Source organism: Pelodiscus sinensis, chromosome 23 (assembly GCF_052426305.1).
Source record: "Pelodiscus sinensis isolate ZL-2025 chromosome 23, ASM5242630v1, whole genome shotgun sequence".
Taxonomy (NCBI): domain Eukaryota; kingdom Metazoa; phylum Chordata; order Testudines; family Trionychidae; genus Pelodiscus; species Pelodiscus sinensis.
The window spans coordinates 26,988,458-27,016,321 of NC_143074.1; the positions used below are offsets into that span (position 1 = coordinate 26,988,458).

At 44.5% G+C, this 27,864-nt stretch overlaps 1 protein-coding gene across 9 annotated transcripts in view; it reads left to right on the forward strand.

Moving 5' to 3' along the window:
- The window catches only part of RALGPS1 (Ral GEF with PH domain and SH3 binding motif 1), a 412,834-nt gene that overhangs the window by 49,492 nt on the left and 335,478 nt on the right, over positions 1-27,864 (forward strand). For 8 of the 9 annotated variants that reach the window (XM_075905764.2, XM_075905761.2, XM_075905762.2 and 5 more), the window contains one exon: positions 13,708-13,758. The exons of the other annotated variant lie outside the window; for it this stretch is intronic. In XM_075905764.2, coding sequence (XP_075761879.1) covers positions 13,708-13,758 — 51 coding nt within the window. The remainder of the gene's footprint in view (positions 1-13,707; positions 13,759-27,864) is intronic. 9 annotated transcript variants of the gene reach the window in all.

The window sequence follows — 27,864 nt, forward strand, 5'->3', positions numbered from 1 at the left end:
AGCATTGTTTTTGTATAACTGTGAAAAACAGTTTTCTTGAAAATTGAGGGAGTCAGTTTTCATTCCCCAATTGCCAGTTTTCAGTATTAGACTCAAAGCAGAACGTCCATGCCAGATAACAGCTCTTTTCTCTCATTATTTCATCATCATCATCATCAACATCAACATCAACATCAACATCAACAACCATGGGCTCAATGCCCATTGGTGTCCAATGCCTCCCTCACTATTTCCTTCCATCTTTCCCTGTCCAATGCGGAGTGGCTTAGTTTCCGTAGACTAGCTCCGCACCAAGCTACTATATCTTCTACCCATTCTCTATGTGGGATCTGCCTCTTATTCGAACCATCCATTATGCTGAATACCAAGGTCTTGACTTTTCACTCGTCATTCATTCTGCAGATATGCCAAAAAAGCTGTAGCTTCTGCTGTATAACCTTCTGCAGTAGATTCTCTTTCGGCTGTATCTTCCTATATAATTCCTCATTGGTAACCTTCTGCATCCATCCTATTCTCAGGATATTTCTATAACAACTCCTCTCAAATGCCAATATCCTTTTCTTTGAATCTTTCGTTATCACCCATGTCTCACATCCATACAACATGCTGTTGAACACACATGTTTTCAAGATGCTCAGCTTCGTTCCTAAGCTAATCACTTTACTTTTCCAGATCTTATCCATCTCCTTCAAACTCACTCTTGCTTTTGCTATTCTAGGCACTATTTCCTTATTACAGTCTAGCTCATACGTCATGTTGCTCCCCTAATATGTGAACTTCTCTACATTCTCAAGTTCTACTAAATGTGTAATAACATTGTCACTACTACAGAGCAATAAGAGGAGATCCTGGGGTATTGAAGGTGGCTGAAAGCATGTGCTAGTTCACCAGGCATTTGAACAGTACAGTTGGACATTAAATGTGGTGCCAGGTTTAAGTCTTGTAATGCTTAAAAAACACTGTGTCAACAGACCAGTCTTCCACACTATTGTAACCCAAATGTTGTTATAACAATTTTGAATCTGTTACCTTGGAACAAGTCTTGGCTGACTGTGCTTCTTCCTGCACCAACATGCAATTCATTGGATGTTCATTGTTCAGTGTTCATTTAATAATACATTAAAATTAAAAATTCTCATTTGTTAAAGCTACATTAGTTAAGTAATAAAATGACTTAATGCGTCCATTCACCAAACTCAACTGAGCATGGTCCACAGGATTGGCTTCCGTAGTTAATATAATAAAAGTCCAAAACAATTTCACACAAAAATAAACAAGTGATTAATCTAATCAAATGAAGCCTGGTACCAGGCCCACAGGCAGTCCAGGACACTCAGTCAGAACAGTGCAATCTGCATAGTGTTAATGAGCCTGTGGTGTAAAGGAAGAATTTTGGAGGTTAGCTAGACAGAAAACAATCTCATATTAGGATTTTTTAAACTTAATGTTTTATTCTGTGTTTGGAAAGAGATCCTCTATGCTCCAGCAGAATTGCAGAACTTTCTTGTGAGACATCATATGAAAAGCAAACTACATCAGGAGTCTCTGAAACATAGATTTCTTGTTTTCATGCAAATCATAGAACTGGAAGGAATCCCGAGAGGTCATCAAGTCCAGTCCCCTGCATTCATGGCAGGACAAAGCATCATCTAGACCAGAGCTATTCAACTTTGGAAGCCCTGGGGGCCACAATGATACTCTCAGACCATGTTGAGGGCTGCAACTTAAATGTGGTTGCGTATACATGCAAATAGTTTCTTTAACACTGAGGGGCATGAATACAAAGATTAAGGCAAGACTACACAACATGCAGGCCCCATTTAAGTCATTTCTGCTGATATTAATAAAATACAGTATTTACCCAATTTCTACCGTTATGACAGCATTTTTAATGAGTAATGACGGTCCAGAAATTTAACTACTAAAACGCATATCAACAGAAGACCATCATATTGACTCACCATTGTGGAGTGTGCTCCCAGTGGAGGCTATGGTCAAAGGATCCCACCCGCGGGCCATGTGTTGAGTAACCCTGATACAGACCATCCATCCCTGACAAGTATTTGTCTAACCCCCTCTTAAAAATCTCAGTGATGGAGATTTCGCAACCTCCCTGAGCAATTTATTCTAGTGGTTAACCACTAAGACTGGGGATGGACCACATGTCAGCTATACGATTAATCGATAAGTCTAGGCTTATCGGTTAATCTTGTTGACTACATGCATTTCGCTCCTCCCTGCCGCCTCTGGGAGGTAAGTGCATGCCCAGCAGCACGAGGTGGGGGTCGAGACAGGGGAGGCTGCCATGAAGCAGCCTCTCTCTGTTGTGGGCCCGAGCTCCCTGTAGACAGAGGCTGCAGCTCCTGTCTGTTGGGGGTCTGAGGTCCCCGTGGACAGGGGAGGCAGAACAGTTTCTTTCTGCAGCGAGCTCGGCTCCCTGGAGACCGGCTGCTGCCACCTCGCACTGCTGTCTCCGTAGCAGAGGCAGCAGTACAGGGAAAGAGGCAGCCAGTCTGCAGGGGGAGCTGGTTTTTAAACTGGTTCCCCTTGAGAACCAGCTCCTGCCTGGCACTTCAGGCTGCTTTCTCCAATCCAGAGGCAGCAGTGCATGGTGGAAGGGGGCTCCCCAGGAGTGGGCCGGAGTGCATTGGTGGCCGGTCCCACCCCTGGGGATTAGAGAATAGTCGTGTAACCCGTAGGAATTAATGCAGTTACTTACCTATTCCGTTACCCGATATCTAACATCTAGGACAGTTAGGAAGCTTTTACTAATGTCCAACCTGCATCTTAAGACCATTTTTTCTTGTCCTATCATCAGGAGTTAAGGAGAATAATTTCTTTTCCCTCCTTCTTGTAACAACCTTTAGGTACTTCAAAACTATTATCATGTTCCCTCTCAGTCTTCTGTTTTCCAGACTGAGCAAACCCAATTCTTCCATCTTTCCTCATAGGACATGTTTTCTAGAGCTTTAATCATTCTTGCTGCACTTCCCTGGACCTTCTCTGGACAAACTGGAGAAATGGTCTGAGGTAAATAGAATGAAGTTGAATAAGAACAAATGCAAAGTACTCCACTTAGAAGGAACAATCAATTTCACACATTCAGAATGGGAAGTGATTGTCTAGGAAGGATTGTACTGCAGAAAGGAATCTAGGGGTTGTAGTGGACCACAAGCTAAATATGGGTCAACAGTGTAACGCTGTTGAAGAAAAATAATTCTTCTTTGATGAGTCCCCGTGGGTGCTCCACTGAAGGTGCTGGGCTTGCCCCGGTACTGCCGAAACAGAGTGTTTTTGCTGTAGCAGTACCTGGCCGGACCGCGCAGGCACAGTGGCATCTCGCGGCGTTCACGCCATTTTGAGTGCATGCACGGTCTGGCTCCTGCCAGTTCCTCTTGACCGCCTCAGGCTGCAGAGGGAGCGTACTGCGTCTCTCCAATTCCTCCTTTTTGTGTGAGATCCCCCAAGAATTACTATATAAAGTTAATTAATCCCCTTTGTTTCTCGCTCTTGTCACAATCCTCATTCCCTAGTTTAAAAAATTTTTTCCTTACCTCACAGTTCTTCCCTTCTCCTGTGTACCCGTTTCTTTTACATCACGGCCCCTTGTTGATTGCATATACTTCTTGTAGAATTAGTTAGTTCACCTCGTTATACTTAGATACCTTTTAAAAAAAAAAAAAGTTTTTTCTTGTGAACTGTTACCTCAGGCGTTTTCCATGCTGTCTTCGCCTGGATTTAAAAAATGTGACTCATACTGCGAGACAATGCCAGCATTTGATGGGCATTCCTCCTGCATCCGCTGTTTGGGAGAAACCCATGTCCCCCAAAAATGCCCTCACTGCTCCCAACTCACAGCAAGGGCCAGGAGAGACAGGGAGATGAGACTGTGGATGTTGCTATTCGATAAAGCCCTCCAGCCGCCGCACTCGGAGGAAACCGCAGGGGACCAGCCCCAGAAGTGGAGGGCTTCTTCCCCCACTGCCGCTCCTCCCAAGAAATTGCAGGCACGTCTCCAACGAAGTCACTGCCTAACATCCCGCACCCAGGATCAGCACAGGGGATAAGCTGGGCACCTCAGGCATTGAAAAACTGCAGTCAAAAACACCGACCGCGTCAAAGCCAAAGAAGCCGGCACAAGCAGCACCATCAGCGGCGCCAAGAGTCGCTTCGGCACCGCCTCCTTCTAAGCCTCTGGCATTGACAAACACCTCCGTGCCGAGAGCGTCATCGACACCGGCATTGTCGGCACCGTCACGGACACCGCCGGCATCAGTACCACCAACACTGATGGGTGTTTCTAATCCAGACTGCTGTGTGGCACCGCTGCCATCGGCACTGTTGGCACCGACTACCTTTCCTGAGCGCACGGATGGATGGGCACCGAGTACGCCTCAGCGCCAATGTCACTTGCTGTCTATGACTTTTTCACTGGCACCGTCCCCATCTCCACTGGCACCGCAGACCCCCAGACCATCTCTGGTGTACCGGCACCAGTCACCATACTCTGCACCAAAGACTATCATCTCCCTTCTTAGCATCCTACAGGGACAAACGTCATCATCACTACCGGCACTCTTCCACCTCTCCATCCTCCTTCAGACATTCATACACCCGTCTCCAATTTCCACGTTCTCCTCACACTCATCACCGGCAGTATACCCACAGACGCTCACCACTAGACAACCTTTATCAGCGTGACGACCGATATCTTGATTCTCACAGTAGATACTCGAACTGTTACAGATACAGGTCACACAGCAGATCATGTTGTGACTGCCTCTCTTCTAGACATTCACCTACTCTGGCCCCCGCCACACCAACAGGCCAACCAGCGTCGCTACCCCAGTTACCATTGGAGCCAGACAACACTCACCTTGCCACTGAAGATCAACAACCTGAGGTATCTCCGAATGACCATTCTTCCTCACTGGATGATGCTGTGATTCTTGGGGACAACTCCCTACCCGATGACCTCTGACAATTCCAGGAGCTTTTTAAAAGGGTGGCGGTTAGTCAAGAAATCAAGATGGATGAACTCAAATACAAGCAGCACCGTCTTTTCAAAAATTTACACCCTCAACATAAAGGAAGTTTGGCCATCCCACTGAACGAGGATATTCTGGAGGTTGCCGAGGAGAACTGGCAAACCCCAGCTTCCACACCACTGATGAGCAAAAAGACTGAAAAGAAGTACTTTGTGCCTCCGAAGGGCATGGAATTCCTTTTTACTCATCCCCCAGCCCAACTCCTTAGTAGTCGATGCTGCCCACCAAAGATCAAAAACACCGCAGTACAGGCATGTCTCTACGGATCAAGACTCGAAGAGACTTGACATACTGGGTAGGAAATTATACACATCTGCAACACTCATATTGAGAATCGCCAACTACTCAGCGCATCTCTTGAATCATGTATTGAACACTTTTTCACAATTTACGCCGCTGATGGACCATTTGCCTGAGTCAAAAAGGCCAATACTAAAATCGGTGGTACAGGAGGGCTATACCTCCACAAGAACAGCCCTCCAAATGGCAATTGATATTGCAGATACAGCAGGCCATTCCACAGCCACCACGGTAGTTATGTGCCGAGCGTCCTACCTGCAGGCAGTGGTGGTCCCAAGGGACCTCCAAAGTAAAGTTGCGGACCTACCCTTTGATAGAGACAGACTGTTCTCTGAAAAGACTGACACTTTACTACATTCATCTAAGGATTCACACACTACCCTTCGGACTTTGGGCATGTACACACCACTGTATAGAAGTTGACGATACACGCCCTTTCAACGTCGTTATGACTGCCCATACATACAGCAAAAGTTGCAACAGCACCACCAGCATCAAGAAAGAAACTTTGAGCAGCAACATCCACACCAAAGACCTCAAAAGCGCTGAAACTTGAACAACTGCATGCAAAATTCTTCAAACAACAAACAGCAGGTTTGATGCTCTGGTCGAGGGTACGCAAACAGTCATTCTCAACAGCAGCAACCATCACACCCTCACCTTCCATCACCGTCTGAGTCATTTTTACCACCAATGGGCTTCAATCACGACAGACAGATGGGTGCTAGAAATTATTCACTCAGACTACTCCATCCCATTCCTGACCATCCTTCCTTCCCCATCCCTCTTCAGGGACCCATCTCATGAAGCCCTGCTACACGCCGAAGTCGCACATCTGCTATCTTTAGGGGTGATAGAATCAGTCTCGGACAATTTCAAGGGCAGAGGGTTCAACTCCCATTATTTCCTCACTCAGAAAAAGTTACTGATCCTAGATCTGCGACGTCTGAACAAATTTCTACGGAAACGATTCAAAATGCTAACACCTGCTGCTATAATCCCTGCTTTAGAACACAATGATTGGTTTGCTGCCCTTGATCTCCAAGACGCGTATTTCCATGTTGCAATCCACCTGGCACACAGAAGATTCCTGCGATTCACAGTTGGTGAACATCATTATCAGTACAAAGCCCTGCCATTCGGACTCTCATCTGCCCCCAAAGTATTCTCAGAAATCCTGGCAGTGGTCGCAACATATCTTTGCCTCCAAGGAGTAATCATATTCCCATACTTGGACGATTACTTGATCAAAGGCCGGACTCGTACAGAGGCAATCAGAATGGTTGATGTAGTCAGATGTACCTTCCATACCTTGGGGCTTCTTATTAACGACCAAAAGTCCATTTTTCTTCCAGCTCAGGACTTGAAATTCATCAGTGCCTGACTGGACGCAGTTTCAGCAAGGGTTTGCTTACCCCTCCAAAGGTTCTATGCCATCCAAGAACTTATAGGAATCGTCTGAGAGAGTCCAACTGTTCAAATAATCACCTGCCTAAGGCTTATGGTCCACATGGCTGCCACCACATACGTGGTGCGCTACGCCAGATTACATTTCTGCAGCCTTCAATATTGGCTAGCACAAGTATACGACCATACCAGATGCAATCTGCACAGGCCAGTAACCCCTCCACAATCCGTCCTCAGATCTCTCACATGGTGGATCCCCAAAAATCTCCTCTCCGGTGAGCCTTTTCACCAACAGCAACCTTCACACCACATCACTACCGACGCCTCCCTCCTAGGATGGGGTGCACACATGGGTGCTATGTCCGCACTAGGCCAGTGGTCGCCATCAGAAACACGCCTCCATATAAATCCCTTCGAGCAATATACAATGCCTGTGAACATTTTCACAAACATATCCGCGGCACTACAGTGAGAATTCTCACTGACAATATTGCCACTATGTACTACGTAAACAGCCAAGGGGGAGCTCGATCCCGCTCCCTTTGCACGGAGGCAATCTAGTTCTGGAATTGGTGCATTCGCCATGAAATAACACCTGTGGCATCCTGCTTACCTGGAACTACAAATTCCACGGCGGATTTTCTCGGCAGACACTTCGCCCATGATCATGAGCGGGAACTGCACGACGGAGTCCTTCATCTTCTGTTTCATCGATGGGGCACTCCCATAATAGATCTTTTTGCCACTCAGCACAACAGGAAGTGTGGGAAGTACTGCTCCAGGTCAGATCTCGGCCCAGGCTCTCTAGGCGATGCATTCCTCATCAGCTGGAGCGGACCTCTCCTATATGCCTTCCCACCAACCTCCCTAATCCCCAGTATTCTACAGAAGGTGAAATCAGACAGGGCCAAGATTATTCTCATAGCCCTAGTATGGGCATGTCAACATTGGTTTCCCTTCCTCTGACGCATGTCACCAAGGGTGCCATTCCCGCTTCCAACCCTTCTCACCCAGAACAAAGGATCACTACAACACCCCCAGATTCACACACTGAACCTGACCGCATGGCTCCTACTTGGCTGAATCCTTTGGAAGCCTTCTGCTCCTCACAAGTCAAAGATATTCTCATTCATAGTAGATAACAAACAACCAGAAACACTTACTTACCTTTCAAAGTGGCGTCAGTTCATCTCCTGGTGCACAGCACACGATAAACATCCAGAATCGACCCCTCTCCATGTCATCCTCGATTACTTACTCCACCTAAAACAAACAGGGTTAGTACTGGCATCCCTTAAGGTCTGAAGGTGGAGATAGCTGCTAGATGGACAACCTATTGAGGACGTCTCCCTATTCGTACATCCAACCACGAAGACCTTCATTAAACATTTTATGAACCTAAGCCCTCCTCAAAAGCCCTTCCCCCTCCCCTCCCCGGAGCCTAGACATCGTGCTTGAAGCTTTAATTACTCTGCCATTTGAACCACTGGCTATGGTTCCGCTCCAAATATTGACCATGAAGGTGGTCTCCCTCCTCACAATTAATTCGGCATGCAGAGTGGGCAAATTATTGGCTCTCATGGCAACACCTCCGTATACGATATTCAATAAAGACAGTGTAGTATTACGACTTCACCCAGCGTTCATCCCTAAACTATCATCGAGCTTCCATGTGAACAAACCAATCGTTCTCCCTTCCTTTCATCCAAAACCACACGCTTCCCCACGAGAAGTGGCCTTGTATATGCTCGACGTTAGGAGAGCCCTAGTATTCTACATAGATTGGACTAAACCTTTCAGGAAAACAGACAGGTTGATCATGTCCCTGGTCAACAGATCAAAGGGGTTACCATTATCTTCTCAGCGAATTTCCAAACTCATCACCACCTGTATAACTGAGGCCTACTCTTCAAGATGTATTCCACTCCTGATACAGCCTCGAGCCCATTCTACAAGGGCGATGGCAACTTCAACGGCTTTCCTCAGGAGTGTCCCCTTGAAGGACATATGCAGAGCTGCAACCTGGTCCTCTCATGACACTTTCATTAAATACTACACTATATGCAAGGAGAGGCTCTCAGATATTGTGGTGGCATCAGCGGTGCTCTCTTCAGCAGACAAATAGGGACTCTGTTCTTTTCCCTCCTTCCTGTTGATGGAGTACTGCTGCTCAGTCACTTTCAGTGGAGCACCCACGGGTACTCCTCGAAGAAGAAAACGAAGTTACTCACCTTGGTGCAGTAACTGTCATTCTTCAAGATGGTCCCCATGGGTGCTCCACTACCCGCCCTCCTCCCCGCTTTGGAGTCCGTTTTTTTTTTTTTGGTCTTATTATATCTTCCAGATTCCAAGGCGGCTTCGAGGAACTGGTGGGAGCCGGTCCGTGCATGCACTCAAAATGGTGCGAACGCCGTGAGACGCCACCACGCATGCACGATCCGGCCGGGTACTGCTACAGCAAAAAAGTCTCCATTTCTGCGGCGCTGGGGCAAACCCAGCACCTTCAGTGGAGCACCCATGGGGGCGATCTCGAAGAACAACAATTACTGCACCAAGGTGAGTAACTTCGCTTTCTGGGATGCATTAGCAGGAGCGTTGTGAGCAAGACACGAGAAGTCATTCTTCCATTCTACTCTGTGCCAGTTAGGCCTCAAGGGGAGTATCGTATCCAGTTCTGGGCACCACATTTCAAGAAAGTTGTGGAGAAATTGGAGAAGGTCCAAAGAAGAACAACAGGAATGATTAAAGGTCTATAGAACATTATCTATGAAGGAAGACTGAAAGAATTGGGCTTGTTTAGTTTGGAAAGGAGAAGACTGAGAGGGGACATGATAGTGGTTTCCAGGTATCTGAAAGGGTGTCACAAGATGGAGGGAGAAAAATTGTTCTCCTTGGCCTCTGAGCTTAGGATAAGAAACAATAGGCTTAAACTGCAGAAGGGAAGCAAGGGTTATACATTAGGCAAAACTTCCTGTCGGTGGTTAAGCACTGGAATAAGTTGCCTAGGGAGGTTGTAGAATCTCCATCTCTGGAGATATTTAAGAACAGGTTAGATAGACATCCGTCAGGGATGGTCTAAATGATACTCGGTCCTGCTGTGAGGGCAGGGGACTGGACTTGATGACCTCTTGAGGTCCCTTCTAGTTCTAGTGTACTATGATTCTCCAGTTTCTGCATATTTTTCCTGAAGTATGGTGTCCAGAACTGGATACAGTACTTTTGAGGCTTAATCCCTGCACAGTAGAGTGGAAGAGTTATTTCTCAACTCTTGCTTAAAGCACTTCTGCTAAAACGTGTCAGAATACTGTTTTTTTGCAACAGTATTACATTCTTAACTCATATTTAGCCTGTGATCCACTATGACCCCTAGTTCTCTTTCTGCAGTACTCCTTCCTAGACAATCACTTGCAACCCCTTCTAGGTTGGTATCCCATTGTAAGAAAAAATATGGAAGTACTACATAGCATTGATGCCTTTTTTACTGCATTGTATTTCAGGCTCTTGAAATAAGTTGTTCACTCTCCCTGTTGCTTGGAACATTAGAAGGGTGACAGAATAAATTTCTACTATACTTGTAAAATACTTTTTAAACATGTTACTAAGGTCTTGGCCCTATCCTCTCTGGCTGGCCAAACATACTGCAAGCAGCACATTGGAGTGTTTGTTATACTTCCTTTTTGCCAGTATAGACAGAATCATAAGTATATATTTGATGATTTTGGCCCTTTCTCAAAGTTTTTAAACGGGGGAGAGTCATGTAAGTTTCAGTGGTTTCATGCCTCTTTCTTTAAGTGTGAACTTCGCACTCCCATCCAGCTTATTAAATTGCCAAAATCTTCATGAAGAACTATATTTTTGGAAGGGGCAGAATATTATTTCCAGATCAAATAACAGGAGAGAGATCTCCAGCTCATGAAAGCATGTGCCCAAATAAATTTTTTAGTATTTAAGATGCGATAGGACTCCTCATTATTTTTATCATTGAATCTGCTTGTAATGGAATGCAGATAAATTGCTGGCTTGGCTTTTATAAAATACTTCCAAGCACTTGAAGAGAAATGCATCTTTATTGTCTGGAATTTAGATACATGAAAGTTAATGCACTGGTGATGATTCTTTATTTTTCATTAGCTCTACTATTTGGTCTGCATCAGCAAAAGTGAGATGATTGAGTTGATTTCCATATTATAATTGTAATACAGTCAAATCAAAGCAAGGCCACTGTTAATTTATAGATCAGTTTTTCTTTGTGCACATAGTATCCATTTTTCTAGGTTTGAGGCAGGAACTTGTATGTGAAGGTCCTCAGTTAATATTGCACCTTTTAAAAATAAGAACAAATAAATAGAACGGGAATCTACTTGATGATAACAGTTTTTACCTCAGATGGTTGCTCATTTCTACAAACTTTTTTCCCCTTCAGTTTCTCCACCTAATGGGATGTTGCCTTGAACAAAATCAGTAAATTTGAATAAAAAATTCAGCAACTCAAGTAAAATTTGTGTTTGCAGTGCTTATAGTGCAGCCTAGAATCCTAGGACTGGAAGAGACCTCAGGAGGTCATTGAGTCCAGCCCCCTACCCAAAGCAGGACCAATCCCAACTAAATCATCCTAGCCAGGGCTTTGTCAATCCAGGATTTAAAAACCTCTTGGGACGAAGATTCCACCACCTTCCTAGATAACCCATTCTAGTACTTCATCACCCTCCTAGTGAAATAGTTTTTTTCTAATATCCAATCTAGACCTCCCCTACTGTAACTTAAGACCATTGCTTCTTGTTCTGTCATCTGTCACTACTGAGAACAGCCTCTTTCCATCCTCTTTGGAACCTCCCTTAAGGAAGTTGAAGGCTGCTATCAAATCCCTCCTCACTCTTCTCTTCTGCAGACCAAATAAGTCCAAATCCCTTAGCCTCTCCTCGTATGTCATGTGCCCTAGCCCTCTAGTCATTTTGGTCCCTACACTGGACCTTCTCTTATGTGTCCACATCCTTTCTGAAGTAGAAGGCCCAGAACCAGACACAGTACTCCACATGCGACCTCAGCAGAGCCAAATAAAGGGGAATAATCACTTCTCTAGATCTGATGCAAATGCTCCTCCTAATGCACCCTAATATGCCATTAGCCTTCTTGGCTGCAAGGACACACTGTTGACTCATATCCTGCTTCTCATCCTCTGTAATCCCCAGGTCCTTTTCTGCTGAACTGCTACTGAGCCAGTCAGTCCCCAGCCTGTAATAATGCTTGGGATTCTTCCATCCCAAGTACAGGACTCTGCACTTGTCCTTGTTGAACCTCATCAGATTTATTTTGGCCCAATCTTCTAACTGTGGACCCTATCCCTGCCCTCTAATGTATCTGCCTCTCCCCCTAGCTTAGTGTCCTCTGCAAACATGCTGAGGGTGCAATACATGCCCTCATCCAGGTTATCAGTAAAGATGTCAAACAAAACCGGCCCCAGAACTAATCCTTGGGACACTCCACTTGAAAACTACAGCCAACCAGACTTTGAGACGTTGATCTACCTGTTGGGCCTGACAATCTAGCGAGTTTTCTAACCACCTTAGAGTCCATTTATCCAATCCATACTTCCTTAACTTGCTGGTAAGAATATTGTAGGAAACCATATCAAAAGCTTTGCTAAAGTCAAGGTGAATCCATGTTGGCTGTTCCTGAAGCCTAAAGAAAATTATCTACATAACACTAGGATTTGTTTTTAGATACTGGGAATGAGAACTATTATAACTGAAAAAAATAAAACTCGGAAATCCTTCTTAGCCAAGTCTCATTAAATGCCCTCTTTAATACCCTACTGATATTTTATTACTAATTATCCTGATCCCCTGTATTAGTGATAACTATGTATGCAATTTGGTTTTTGTCCCCAGGGAACCTAGTTAATTTTATTTTAAGTCATTGACTTAAATCATGTAATGTTCCATTCACTGAGAATCTCGAATAGATTGAATGAGTATTATTTCAACTGAAGAATTTTTCTCAGGAAGTCTTGTAAAGTCAAATTTATATTCATCTAATGGGCTTAGTCTAATTAATGGTGATACTGACGGGATTTGGTCCATGGCCCAGTAAGTAGTCAGTGGAGACTGGAATTAGTATATTTATTCCCATGGAAATTGGGCATAACCAGCCCAACCAACATTACTTTCTAAAGTTGAATGTTGAATGGTTTAAAAAGAAAAAGGTTGAGAGGAAATGTCACACTGGCAAATTTGTCCCAATGTTATCTGGCTTTTGTACTGAAATCCCATAGAGAGAAAACTCGTAGTTTTGCCCTTCTCTTGCTGAGTTTTACTTTCATAGCTGCACATTTGTTTCTTGAAGACGGGAGTATGCTTTTCTTTGTAGCGGAATGTGTCAGGAAAGAGACAGTTGTTTATGCTGTATATTCTACTGTACTTGTAAATCATTCAGTTGTGCTCCTGTGGAAACCAGATTTTGAAGCCCCTGTTTTGCATCTTAATGGAAGCCTGTTCCAAATTTGTCCACAGGCTTTCTTCATCACACTGTAGCTGAGTAATGCTGTCATGCCATTCAAATATGCACATGCCAGAACAGTCATCTTTAAGGCTACTCCTTTCCCCCCAAATTTAAGTACTAACAAGGCTGGTAGTCCAGGGCCAAACTACTTACTTTAATATTAGACTTGGATAATGATCATTAAAATATACAAATGAACCATTTCCAGGCAAAACTTTCTACTACAAAGGGCGACAGTGCAGCAACATGTTGCTATTCAGGTGCCTGCCTCTGTTGTTGGTGGCCCAGCACAAGCAGAGAACTGAAGAAAATCCTGATTGGAGATGAATCTCCTTGGGAAAATGTTGGCACACAAGCCAAGGCGCCTGAAAAGCCACATGGAGTAGAAGCAGCTGTACATATGTAATCTTTTTATTTTTGTACTAAATGATGTTTAATGCTGTTTTTGTTGCAGAGCCAGATTACATTAATGGATATGCCAGTATTTAAAGCTATACAGCCAGAGGTATGTTTTCTTAAATTTACTATTAATATTTGTTTGGGGTATTTGAGGGAAAAAGTGACCAGCAAGGTAATACTCTTCGTTATAGGTATAAATGATTAATGTGGTACCATAAATATGTATAAACACTATGCAATAGACAGACTTTTCAACTATGAACATATGAGCAAAATGGGCTAGAATGACTAGAAGGCATTTGCATCTATACACTTGTACTTACATTTTTATTTAGCTCGCAGGTGAAGATCTTCATGCTGATATCCAAAGTAACCATATGAGAAGTCCAGCTGGCACCTTTTTCTTGGAGACATCTTGGGCTAGAAATGAAGCAGTAGGATGTAGAACTACCATAGGAAATGTTCTTATTTATAAAAACAGTGCTTGCTTTTCTCCTCTAAGTAGATACTTCCTTTCTTTTTCTTTTAACCTTTCTTCAAGAAAATGGAGACCATTACTATTGAAAATTAACAAAAAAGTAAAAATTGTTCTGTTTTAAGAATCATTAAGTCAGTGTTTGACTTACATTCTTTGTGTTTCAATAGCATAGCGTGCCTTGAAGTATATTGTTTGAAATGCTATAGATTTTGCAGCTTGCAAAACTTTAAACAGAGCCAGATTTTCAGAAGTACTCAGTTTTTATTGAGAATATGAAAATCAGGTACTGAATTATTTGTTTTATTTTGCTGTTTTAAAGAAGCTGTACAGCATTAGTCCCAATTGCCAAGATGAACAATCTTAGACTATTATAAACTTAATGCTTAGATTGTTATATAGAATGAGATACAGAGCACTTCATCTGAACCCTGGCCCCCAGAGCTGCCATGAGCAGCCTCTTCAGCTCATGCAGCCACAGTGGCCCGGCAACCAGTGGTTCGCGGGCTGGCACTGTTCTGCAGCCCAGCGGTTGGGAACCGCTGGACCAAGGAGCTCTCTGAGCTGTTGATGTTTAACGAATCTTGGGATAATGATGCAATTACAGAGAACTGGAAAAATGTTAATATATCAGTATATAAAAAGGGTAAAACATCATGACCCATGTAACAATATAGACCAGTTAGCTTGACCTTGGTCCTAGTTAAAATCAAGGAAAGGCTGTTACAGAATGCAAGCACTAAAGAATAAAAGGATGGGAGATCATTAGTACTAATCAGCACAATTTAATGGAAAATAGGTCTTGCCAGACAAAATTAATATTTTTAGGTAAATTTGATTGGAAAAAGGTACCTTTATTGACACACAATACTTAAACTTCAGTAGGGCATTTGACTTCATATTGTATGAAATTTTGATTACAAAATTAGCATGATACAACATCAAATGAAGGGAATCCTTTTCCAGTGAGGTCTTTTCCAGTTGTTGATCCAATGATACTCAACATCTTTACCAATGACTAGTAAGAAAACATCAAATAATCGCTAGTAAAGTTTGCCAAAAATGCAGTAATTAGTAGAATACTTCTGAACTATTTTAGGCATTTAAAGAATAAACAAAATGTTTTCAGTGTTAAGCAGGAACACAAGTTTTTGAAATAAGACTTTCTATGAAATTTGCCAGCCATAAATGTTCTCCTTAGCATTTGAGGAATGAATACTTTAGAATCTTTAAATTACTTTTAATAAGAATTTTGTGTGTGTTTCAATGTGAGGCTTTTCTTGCTAAGAAAGGTCAGTAAGAACCTTGCTTCAACACCAGTTTATGGATTCTTATGATGCATCCTCAGTCTCACTCTTTTTGATTCTGAATGGAGGCTAGTCATGTTAGCAGGACCATTGTTTTCCACTTTCTGGGAAAAAAAATCCATTTCCTTTTTACCTCTTTGGGCCAAGGTAGTCCATGCCTTTAAGGCCATTGGGGCCTAGGGTTGAGCCTACTCTTGCCATGTGTCTGTAGTCCCTTAAGATTTTGTGATTCTTGGATGTCCATAGAGAAATAAGAAAATAAGAGAGATTGCAAGAAAGGAAGCAGTCCTGGGAATAAGAAGTGTTTGTGAAGACAACCTGTAACTCTCTCTTTCAGGGTCTGGGACCAGGAACCTTGTAGTGTGGCCAGGGCAACTTTCCTCTCTCTCCTAGGTGATAGTGATGATGAACATTGGGATGGGAACCAGCATATATACTGCTTCCTTTTTCACAGCAGGGAGATACCTAAATTATAACTCTTATTATATGGATGAGAGGTTGGCAGGGCTGCCTGTCTTAGAAGAGAGTTCTTAGCCCTCTGAATGACAACCTCAGCTCTAGGAGTGGTCGCCTACTGTAACTGATGCTATGAAATGTTTTAGTTAGTGTGAATCCCAAAACTTATCCTCTATCGCCACTTGGAGTGCTTAGAACCTTGCAGGTTTTTATGGACACAAGTCAGACATCAAGAATGGCAACATTCAAAACCCAGTAGAAGAGCACTTCATCCTCCCTGGACACTCAGTAACATACTTGAGTTGTCATACTTAAGAAAAAAAAAGTTAAACAGACTGTATTCTTAAACTACAAAGTGTCAAGTTTGCATATGAATTCCAGCCATCAGACTATGTCTGAAGAGAGACTGGAAATGTCTTGCTCATTACAGAAAGTAATTTTTCTTCTTTAGGCATTCACACCTTCTCGTCTACTGTTGAGAGTGGTCCACATCCACCCTGATTAAAATAAGCTTGTTAGCCCTAGTCCTGTTCATAGCAATGTAACACTCCCATCTTTGCATCTGTGTATATTTCATTGCCAAACTGTATTTCCACTTCATACATATGATGAAGTGGGCTCCAATCCTCAAAAACATGTATCCAAATAAATTAGTTAGTCTTTAAGGGTATGTCTACACTACGGTGTTATTTCGAAATATCTTATTTCGAAATAGTTAATTCAAAGTAGCTTATTTTGAAATAACTCATCTACACATAAAATGCATTTTGAAATAGCATTTTGCTATTTTGAAATAGCGTGTCCACACTGATTGGACGCTGAATAGCATTTAAGGCCAGCTGCAACTGGTTTCAGCAGGGCATCAGATCAGTAGTTGCTTTGTGTGGCTGCTGTCTGAGGCTATCTGAGGCTTGTGCTTAAAGGGACCCCCCTGGACAGCTGGTTCTCAGCTTTCCCTGCTTGCTTGCCTACCTTGCTGAGGGACAGCAAAGCATTTTTCTCTCTTCCTACTTGGTTGCCCTCACTCGGGACACCACTGCACTCGACACCATGGAGCCAGAGCCGCCTCTGGGCACTCTGGTGTTTCTTTTGGATCTTTTGCTGCAAGCCTGGCAGCAAGTGCTGGAGAGTGCCTGGCACCATCTGTGGCAGCCCAACCCCTAGGTCCTCTTCTGGACCCCTCTTGGGTGGCTGTGGAGGAGCAGCGGCCGGACGCCAGCGTGCCCTGCCGCGTCTGGACACCAGCAGCGACTGGTGGAACCAAATTGGCCTGGAGCACTGGGGAGACCAACAGTGGACTCAGAACTTCAGGATGAGGAAGGACACCTTCCTTGAGCTCTGTGAGTGGCTCGCCCCTGTGCTGCGGTGATGGGACATGCACATGAGGCCTGCCATTCCCCTCCAGAAGTGTGTGGCCGTCGCCCTATGGAAGCTACTGATCCGTCGGCAACCAATTTGGCGTGGGGAAATTCACCGTCGGAGCAGTGCTCATGCAGGTATGGCAGTCTCCGGCCATTGTGCCAAGGGAGGGGTGGAGAGGGGGGCAAGGAGTGGATGGGCTGCCCCAGGGAAATGGATGGGTGGGGGTTCGAGTCCGCTCCATGAGAGAGTTTGTTCTGTCCCAGCCGCACTTCGGACTGCCCGCGGGGGCCAGGATTGCGGGGGGGGGGGGAGGGCATTTCCTGGGGAGTGGGGGCATGGGCCAGTGGTGGGGAAGGAACACTCTCGGCAGCCCTGGCACCCCAGTGACTCTCAGTTTTGTGTGTCCCTCTGCAGGTGGTCAAGGCCATCAACAGAGTGCTGCTCCGCAGAGACATCCACCACACAGATTTGGACGCAGTCATTGAGGGGTTTGGCACCCTGGGCTTCCCCAACTATGGGGGGGGGGGCAATCGACGGGATGCACATCCCCATCCGTGCTCCAGAACACCAGGCCTCCCTCTACATTAACCGGAAGGGGTACTTCTCTGTCATCCTGCAGGCCGTGTCTGACAACCAGGGCCACTTTCTGGACATCAACGTGGGCTGGTCCGGCAAAGCACATGATGCGTATGTGTACCGCAACTCCTTCATGTGCCAAAGGCTGCACGCTGGGACCTTCTTCCCTGACCACTACATGAGGGTCGGAGACGTGGACATGCTTGTCTGCCTGGTGGGGGATGCAGCCTACCTGCTACAACCCTGGCTCATGAAGCCCTACAGGGGACACCTCAACCCCTCCCAGCAGGCGTTTAGTGCCAGGCTCAGCAGGGCCCACATTGTGGTGGAGGGAGCCTTTGGTTAGGTGAAGGCCCGATTTCGATGCCTCCTCACCCGCCTTGACCTCTCGGAGAAGAATATTCCGCACGTGGTGGCGGCGTGCTGTGTGCTGCACAATTTGTGTGATTAGAAGAGGGAAACTTTCCTGCCAGCCTGGATGGCAGAGGCCGATCACTTGCCTGGCCTGTATGTGCAGCCCTGCACGGCTGCCAGCTGGGAGGCCCGTCGGTGGGCTACCGGTATCCGGGAGGCCCTGCGGGAGAGCTTCTAGACAGAGGAGGAGTGAATTCCCTCTGGCGTGCCCCACTAGGGCCTTGTGCCTTATTCCAGCCTCACGTCCTTCCACTTTCCCCTCCCCAACCTCCCTTCCTGATGTCAAATAAAAACACATGTGTTGCCAAAAAAAACACCTTGGTTTATTCACCATAACTGGGGGAGAAGGGAAGGGGGAAACCTGGGAGCAAGGAGCTGGAAGGGGGAGGCAAGGGGAGAAGCTCAGGGTTGGGGGTCTTGTCGGCTCACCTGTCTCCAAGCAATGCAGGTGCAGGGGCTTCGGCATCCCCTGGGGCAAGTGGGTAGGGGAGCAGGAGTGGGAGGAGGAGCGATAGCTGGACCTGGAGCAGCAGCAGGCAGCAGTCTCCGCGCCATGGTCTGCAGGTGGTTGCGGATGGCACTGCCCTGGTCACACAGCTCCTGCAAGCTCTCCCATCGCAGGTGGAGGTCTTCCTGCATCCAGTGCTCCTGGCAGTAACCCCAGGTGCTGCCTCTGGTATCCCTCCTGGTTCCGGGTGTGCCTGCTGGCCCAGGTGATGGGGGATGTCCCGGGCAGGGTGGTGCGACCTGCACTCGCAGCTGGTGCAGCTGTGGAGGAACCCGACAGGTGGTCAGTTCTCCCTGGGGACACAGTGGGTGAAGCCCAGCCACCTTCTGCAAGGTGAGGACAGCAGGTCTCCTCACCATCATGTCCTGCTATCCCCAGGAGTGTGAGCTGGCCCAGGACTGTACCCATGCCCCTGTGCTGTATATAGTGTGGGTGTTGGGAAGGGGGGGCTGGGAGGAGTATGTGGCCTGCCTCTGCGTAGAGAGGGCTTATGGAGGGAGGGCATTATGCAGTGTCCCTCCCCGGGGTTTGGAGCATGTCATGTGCCTTCATACATACATGTGTGTGGGTAACTGGCCAGGGCCCCTGTGTGGCAGCCAGCCGGGGCCACATGCCCTGCATAAGGGGACAGTGATGGCACTCACATGTCGAGGCCTCCCCGGCCTCAGAAGACAGCGGTGAAAGTGCTGGTGGTATGCCTCGGTGGTCAGGTGAGTGCCATGCTCCCTCCAGGCTGTTGCGACTCCTTGCCATTGTCGTCCTCCTCCTCCTCCTCCTGCTCCATTCCCTGGTCAGGGCCCTCTGCCCCTGGGTCAATGACCACCTGAGGGGCACGGACCGTCCGGCCCCCCAAGATGCAGTCCAGGGCCTCAAAGTAGGGGAAGGGGTCTGGGTCTGCCCTGGTTGGGAGCTGCCCCTTGTGGCCCTGGCATAGGCCTGCCTCAGCTCCTTTATCTTCAGGTGCACCTGCAATGGTTGTGCATGTAGCCTTTGGTGGCCAGGCTGTCAGCCATCCATCTGTAGACGGCCATGTTCCTGTGTCAGTTGCGGAGATCATGAACGTTGGAGGAATCCCTCTAAACCTCAGTGGGGTCCATGATCTCCCCATTAGACCAGGAAGGTGCCCACCTTTTGCGGCTCCTGGGAGCTGCCAAACTGCTCCTGGGGAGCGGTGGAGAGCTGGCTGGTACTGGCTGGCTCGCTCATGCTGACAACTGGGTCAGGAGCAGCGCCTGTGGGCTCTGAGCTGGCAGACCTGGAGCTGGCACAGGTCCTGTGGCCAAACAGACTCTACCCCTTTAAGGGCTCCGGGGCTGTGTGGAGGGGCAGAAGAGTTTTCCTGGTTTGGCCCGGAATGGCCACCAGGGCACCCTGGGGAAGGGCTGGAGGCCCCCTATTTCAAATTAACAGCTTATTTCAAATTAGCTATTTCGAATTTGGCGTTATTCCTCGTAGAATGAGGTTTAATTCGAATTAAGTACCCCGCTATTTCGATTTTATATCGAAATAGCGGTTTGCCTGTATAGATGCTATTAAAGTTAATTTGAAATAAGAGCTGTTATTTCGAATTAACTTTGCTGAGTAGACATACCCTATGGTGCCACAGGACTCCTCATTGTTTTTGAGGAAGAACTGTGGATGCTCCACCAGTTATGCATTCATATAAGGGACACAGGGTGCATGTGTGGTCCCAAAAGACACTGCTATTTAGTAAAATCTGTTTTCACCTCATGAAGTATAAGCTCATGTTCAGTGGATCCACACTGATGACAACATCTCAAAGAACCAAAATTCCTGTAAGATAAACAACCATTTTTATGGGAGAAATACAGGAAAGTAAAAGAGACTGAGTTGGTAAACCTTTTTAGATTCAAGAAGATAGTACTCGCTTCATCCTGTACATACACAGCCTTAAGTCTCCCAAATGACACATTCCCATGTCAGTTTAGTAGTGGTTATTCTTTAATATATTATGAAGTATTTGCTTAGCCTATTAAAAGGAGCAAATATTCTGTATTTAAGAAGTATTATTTGGATGAATCCTTATTTGAGTGAGAATCACTGAAATGTTCTCTTTTCTTGCTTGTTTCGGCTAGGATCTGTGGCATAAACACAGACCTAGAGAGGTTTTTTTGAATGTATGACTTTGACAGACAATAGAAAATGGAAATGCAATTTAACATTACTTTTTTAAAAAATGTTAGAGTCTATCCTATTTTAGAAAGCAAAATAGTGAAAACACAGAACTTGTAGGAAGCCATGGAGGTGATGAGTTATGGTTTGGCAGAGTGCAAGGAAAATGGAAGTTTTCAAACATTGCACTATGGCTGCCCTGTTCCCTAATGCTTATAACAAGCAACTAATTTAATCATTTAATGGTTGGAAATATTTTTCATCCTGAATCGGAATAAAACCCCAAACCTTAAATTTTTTTGCAGAAGGAAATTACACAATATTTCTTTTTGGAAATACTGCGGCAGAGCATTTTTGGTGTTTCTGAAATTAAATATACTCCCTGGGCTCCCAGAATCCCCCAGAGCCTAGAAGGCCTCACAGCCATGGCTCTGTGCCAAGCAGGCTGCTGAGCAGCCAGAAGTCTGGGGGTTCGGTTACATGCCAGCCCACCAGGATGATTGCTGAGCAGCCCCCAGGAGCCCTGTCTGTGTGGCAGCCTGCCAGGCAAACTGCTGAGGGAGAGCAGGCAACATGGCAGGAAACCAGTTAGGTTCCTGTGGGACATTTTGATTTTTTGCAGAATCAGCACTTTTTGATGGAAATATTTTTAACCTGCTCTACTCACAGGAATTTCAGAGGACAGAGCTAAGTGAGCCATACAAATTGCTATATACCTTTTATTCCAGAAATCAGAGTTTTCCTTTAAAATAGAGTAGAACATTGTTTAAAAATATGTTTTCTGCTTTTGGGTCAACAAAATAACAATTTTAGATGCTTTTATATGGTACAACATTTTTAACCCTCTTTGTGTCTTATTCCTTATTCTTTTCCCTTCTTCTTACCACTGTGTGCTTTGCGTTTTGCAGCAAGGATGAATGTCATCTTTGACCACTGCTGTTCTATAGGCTGGCTGACCACTGAAATTATAATGTGGCATTTTTACCTTAGCAAAAGACATTGTTTCTTCTATTTTCAACCTCCACTTGCTAAGAAAGTTTGATATCTTACAGAAAATGTAATGTATTGCCATCATAGCAGGATTAAAAGCGTGAGTTGTGTTAGGCCACTAGTAGTCAATCATGAAGTTAGGAACTATTTAGAAAAGCTAGACATACACAAATCCATGGGTCCGGATTTAATACATCCGAGGGTACTGAGGGAGTTGGCAAATGTCATTGCGGAGCCTTTGGCCATTATCTTTGAAAACTCATGGAGATCAGGAGAGATCCTGGATGATTGGAAAAAGGTAAATGTAGTGTTCATCTTTAAAAAATGAAAGGACAGTCCAGGGAACTACAGACCCGTCAGCCTTACCTTAGTCCCCAAAAAATCAAGGAGGGGATTCTCAAAGAATCCATTTTGAGGCACTTGGAAGAGGGAAAAGTGATCAGGAATAGTCAACATGGACTCACCAAGGGCAAGTCATGCCTGACCAATCTGATTAGCTTCTATGATGAGGTAACTGGGTCTGTGGATATGGGAAAGTCAGTGGATGTGATATATCTTGACTTTAGCAAAGCTTTAGATACGGTCTCCCACAATATTCTTACCAGCAAGTTCAGGGAGTATGGATTGGATAAATGGACTCTTAAGATGGATAGAAAGCTGGCTAGAATGTTGGGCCCAACGATTAGTGATCAATGGCTCGATGTCAGATTGGCAATCGGTTTCTAGTGGAATGCCCCAGAGATAGGTTCTAGGACCGGTTTTGTTCAACATCTTTATTAATGACCTGGATGAGGAGATGGATTGCACTCTCAGCAGGTTTGCAGATGACACTAAACTAGGAGGAGAGGTAGATATGCTGGAGGGCAGGGATAGTGTTCAGAGTGACCTAAACAGGTTAGAGGATTGGGCCAAAAGAAATCTGATGATGTTCAACAAGGACAAGTGTAGGGTCCTGTAATTGGGACGGAAGAATCCCAAACATTGTTACAGGCTGGGGACCGAATGGCTAAGTAGCAGTTCTGCAGAAAAGGACCTGGGGATTACAGTGGATGAGAAGCTGGATATGAGTCAACAGTGTGCCCTTGTAGCTGAGAAGGCTAATGGCATATTAGGATGCATTAGGAGGAGCATTGCCAGCAGATCCAGAGAAGCGATTATTCCCCTTTATTCGGCTCTGGTGAGACCATACCTGGAGTATTGTGTCCAGTTCTGGGTCCCCCGCTATAGAAAGGATGTGTACACTATAGAAAGGATGTGTCTGGAGAGAGTCCAGGGGAGGGTGACCAAAATGATTAGGGGACTAGAGAGCATGACCTATGAGGAGAGACTGAAAGATTTGGGTTTGTTTAGTCTGCAGAAGAGAAGAGTAAGGGGGGGATTTGATAGCAGCCTTCAACTTCCTGAAGGGAGGTTCCAAAGAGGATGGAGAGAGGCTGTTCACAGTAGTGACAGATGGCAGAACAAAGAGCAGTGGTCTCAAGTTCCAGTGGGGGAGGTCTCGGTTGGACATTAGGAAAAACTATTTCACTATGAGGGTGGTGAAGTACTGGAATGGGTTACCTAGGGAGGTGGTAGAATCTCCATTCCTAGAGGTTTTTAAGTCTCGGCTTGACAAAGCCCTTTCTGGGTTGATTTAGTTGTGATTGGCTGTACTTTTGGCAGGGGGCTGGACTTGATGACCTCCTAAGGACTCTTCCAGCTCTGATTCTATGATTCTAAATGTACTGTGAAGTTACTGTTCATATAGACAAGCCCGTATTTCAATCCCTTTTCATAACATTTCTTAAATTGTAAACTGATCAGTGTGATCGTGTCACACAGAATGCATCGATCTTAAATATAGTTGAAATGCCATCTTTGTTTCTGTAGGAAGATACAATAGGGATTGACATTTGAAACATTAATTCACATGGTATTCCTCAAAAATCGGAATATACAAAAACACCTATCCAATAGATCCACTTTAGGGAATTTGTGTTAACAACTATAGCTGTAATTGTCATTAGAACAGAAAAGTAAATACTGTATTTGTGGTTTAGTATGTTCCACTGCATGAACAACGTCTGGAATTTATCAGACACTTGGCAAAGATTCAGAATATCCTGGTACTATTTATCCAGATCTAAAGCCGTCTAAGATCAAAATACAACTGAAAAATAAAAGTTTAATTTAATGTTAATATTAGGAAAATTTTCTTAATCTGAGGGATAATTTAGTATGTATTTTTAATGGCTAAAATCTGTAATTCTTGGTCATGATGAAATAGCGTCAATTGATAATCTCAAGAAGTTTTTACCTCGAATTGTGTAGATTCATCCTCTACAGACACCAGTATATTAGACTATAAAACTGGTCTTGTGGAGACCTTAAAGTTTTGTATGAAAAAATTAATATTAATTATTTAATTGTACTTTCCTTTTGCAAATGTTGGGAAGCGCTTTTTTGTGATGCTTTCTTCTGCACTTTTGCAGTAGCTTGATTTGCCTCTAATTCAGGAAGGGCTGAACAAAAAATTAAAAATCGCTTCAGATCATACTTGGTGTGTCAAGGCTGTTCTCCACTCTGGCATTCTGAATGCAGAAGGTGAGTGCCCAAAAGAGAGTTTCAAAGCCTTGCCTCTACAGACACAGGTTATAAAAACTTCCTCCCCCCCCCTCCCGAATCCTAATACACAGATTTTGGGGAATTTGCTGCCACCATAAAGTGCTTTTAGATCCCTACAAAAAATGGGTGAACATTTGAAACCATCCCCAGGGAAATCCCAAAAGAACCTCAAAAAGAAGAGAGAAAAACAAGCTGCAGTCTGATAGATGACCCCTCAATCAGAGATCTGCAGATTAGACATAGACCTTCCAGGATATAATTATCAATCTATTGCCTTAAAAGAAGTGATTTTTATTACAAAACAAAAGATAAACTTGATAAAGCATATTTGGTTGCTAGATGTTACAGAGCAACCAAGAAAAACAAATTAAAAAAGTGGAGAAAAGTCTCAGCACAAAGCTTAGATGGCAGTGAATGGGAAGGGGAGGCATAGAGTCACACAGAGCAGTTCAAACCAAACCACAAAATAAAGAAAATTACCCTGCACGTGACTAGACTTCCATTGCCATGATACTTACTTATAATTTTCTCTTTGTTCAGTCCACTCCCATGTCCTGAATTCCCTGGGAGGGTGCATGGTAGTCCTGCCTGGTTTTTAAATCATTCTGTGTCTCCCAATTCCTGGTTTACCACTCTCACAACGAAAGCAAGCAGGGAGTCTATATCCAATTAAAATTGCAACCCTCTATCTCGATTGGTTCTCCCAGCCCCCTGGCCAACACCTTTGGTAGGTACCTGAGTAAACCCCTTAGTCACCAGGTACTGGTCATCATTCCCCCTGTTCATGACAAGTGTTTGCTAAGATTTTAGCAGATCATATGAAACTCCCCTCCATTATGCAATGAAAATGTACATTTTCCCAGCATAGGTCTCGTACTGCGTTCATTTCTTTAAGAGGATTAAACTCCTAGATAGATAGATAGATAGATTTAGGGCGCTGTTCAGAAAGATCACTTAAGCATATACTGAAATTTATACTATTCAAGACACTTAAGCACATTCTTAACTTTTAAGTGTATACTTCAACACAACCTTGAATAGGGATGCCTTTTTAGAAAAATTTTCCAGCCAAACAAGGGAAACAGCAAAGAAATGAATTCATCCTGCCCCCCTACTCTAGTTCTGTTTTGTGTAAGTTTTTGTACTTCATTCATCATCGTAGTACATTAAACAACATGAAACCACATATGTCATGTATGGTGAAACAAAATACAGGTCTATGTAGCACTTTAAAGACTAACAAGATGGTTTATTAGATGATGAGCTTTCGTGGGCCAGACCCACTTCCTCAGATCAAATAATGGAAGAAAATATTTTCTTCCATTATTTGATCTGAGGAAGTGGGTCTGGCCCACGAAAGCTCATCATCTAATAACCCATCTTGTTAGTCTTTAAAGTGCTACATAGACCTGTATTTTGTTTCAGCTACACCAGACTAACATGGCTACATTTCTACCACTATGTCATGTATGGTGTATTCTTCTCATCCTGTATGGAGAAAGAAGCAAATGTAGTGTCTTGTTTTGATAGAGGTGGGTGTTTTTTGTTTTTTGGGTTTTTTTTTTAATAAATGTAACTGTTCTCTTCCATTTATATTACAGAAGGCAAGGTCAAAGAATGTACATTTCACTTGGAGCAGAATGTAGTGATGTTTGAGAGCTCGTAATTGCTGGGGGAATTCATTTCACAGTCTCAGACCAACTCCAGAGACGATTCTGTGTCCACCCCCCAGACAAGCTTTACTCTTTTTGTTGAAAGTTCCATTGTGCCAGAGCTCTGTTGTTGACTATGGCATTTGTCCTAGTGCTTCTTTCAATGGTCTTTTAGATATCCTGGACCCAGGCCATGGAATGTTTTGAAGATACACTGAACTTGATTCAAAGTTCTATGTGAAGCCAGCACAGGGAATGGAGAACAAGGTATGATGTGCTCACAGTAGTCTGTGTTGCTGAAGAGAGAGACTGCAGTTTTTGTTTCTAGTTGGAGTTTCCTAAGTGACTTTCATGCCAAGGTATATAGTATTGTTGTAGTCCAACCAACAGGTGTTGGTATGAATAACTGAGACCCTGGAACTTTGTCTATGTTGGATACTTAAGTCCTTGTTAGCTGTCATTCCTGAGCATGTTCATAGAGAAGCTAGCCAAAGGCCAACAAAAAGTTCATTTAACTGAAACCAATATATTAGAACCAACACAATCTGGATTTAGTCCAGGACCTAGAATTGAAACTGCTTTAATAAAGCTGATGGATGAACAACCATTCTCATCGTCCTGTATCTTTTTGTGGTGTGTGACATTGTTTAAGATGATATTCTGCTCTCTTACCCGAGGCTACGTCTAAACTACACCCCTCTGTCAGCAGAGGGATGTAAATTAGACACTTCGAAAGTGCAAATGAAGTGGGGATTTAAATATCCTGTGCTTCATTTGCATAATCGCATCCTGGTGCTGTTTCGAACAAGCACCATTTCGAAACTGAAACCGTGGTTTAGACGCGTTTTTTTTTCTGACAACGGGGCGATTTTTCGAAAGATCCTCTACTCCTCATTTGAGTGCTTCCTGGAGGGATCCACCTGAGGAGTAGGGATGGCCACAGTTCAGTCTCCTTTGATCCCATTCACAGCTGGTCAGTGCAGTTCTGCAGTCTGGAAGTTCTTCTGTTGCAATGTCCGTGTAATGCTTTCTACTATCTCCAGTTGGCTAGAAGACTGTCTTCAGTTATTCATGTCTGTCACTTCTCAGCTATAGTACATCTTGGCACGAACCTGTCAGTACCTAGGGAACTCTAACAAGTATAAAACAGTGCATCTCCTCAGCAACAGACTACCCTGAGCACATCACAGCAGTTCTCAAGTCTTTATGCTAGTGTCACAGAGAATTTTGAATTCAGATCAAGTTTTCTTATCTTCAAATAGGGGAGCAAGGGATAGCTCAGTGGCTTGAGCATTGGCCTGCTAAACCCAGTGTTGTGAGTTCAATCCTTGTGGAGGCCATTTAGGGATTTGGGGCAAAAATTCATCAGGGGTGGTACTTGGTCCTGCTGTGAAGGCAGGGGACTGGACTTGATGACCTTTCAAGGTTCCTTCCAGTTCTAGGAGATAGGCAATCTCCATTTAAAAAAAAAAAAAATCTTGTCTGAAATATGGGTTTTCGGGTTATTTGCTAGACTCATATAATGTGTGCTGTAAATACTATTGATTGGTATTACAGTAATGCTATTTATTATATTACATTTCCACTTTCTTTTAGGTGGCACAATTACCAGGTCAGCTGCACCTTTGTCCCTCCCCCTAATCCCACTTCCAGTATTGCGGTATACCCCTTCTAGTGTCATGCCTTGTGCCTTTACCTCTTCTTGAAATCCTGTGGCTTTCCCAATCTGGGACTG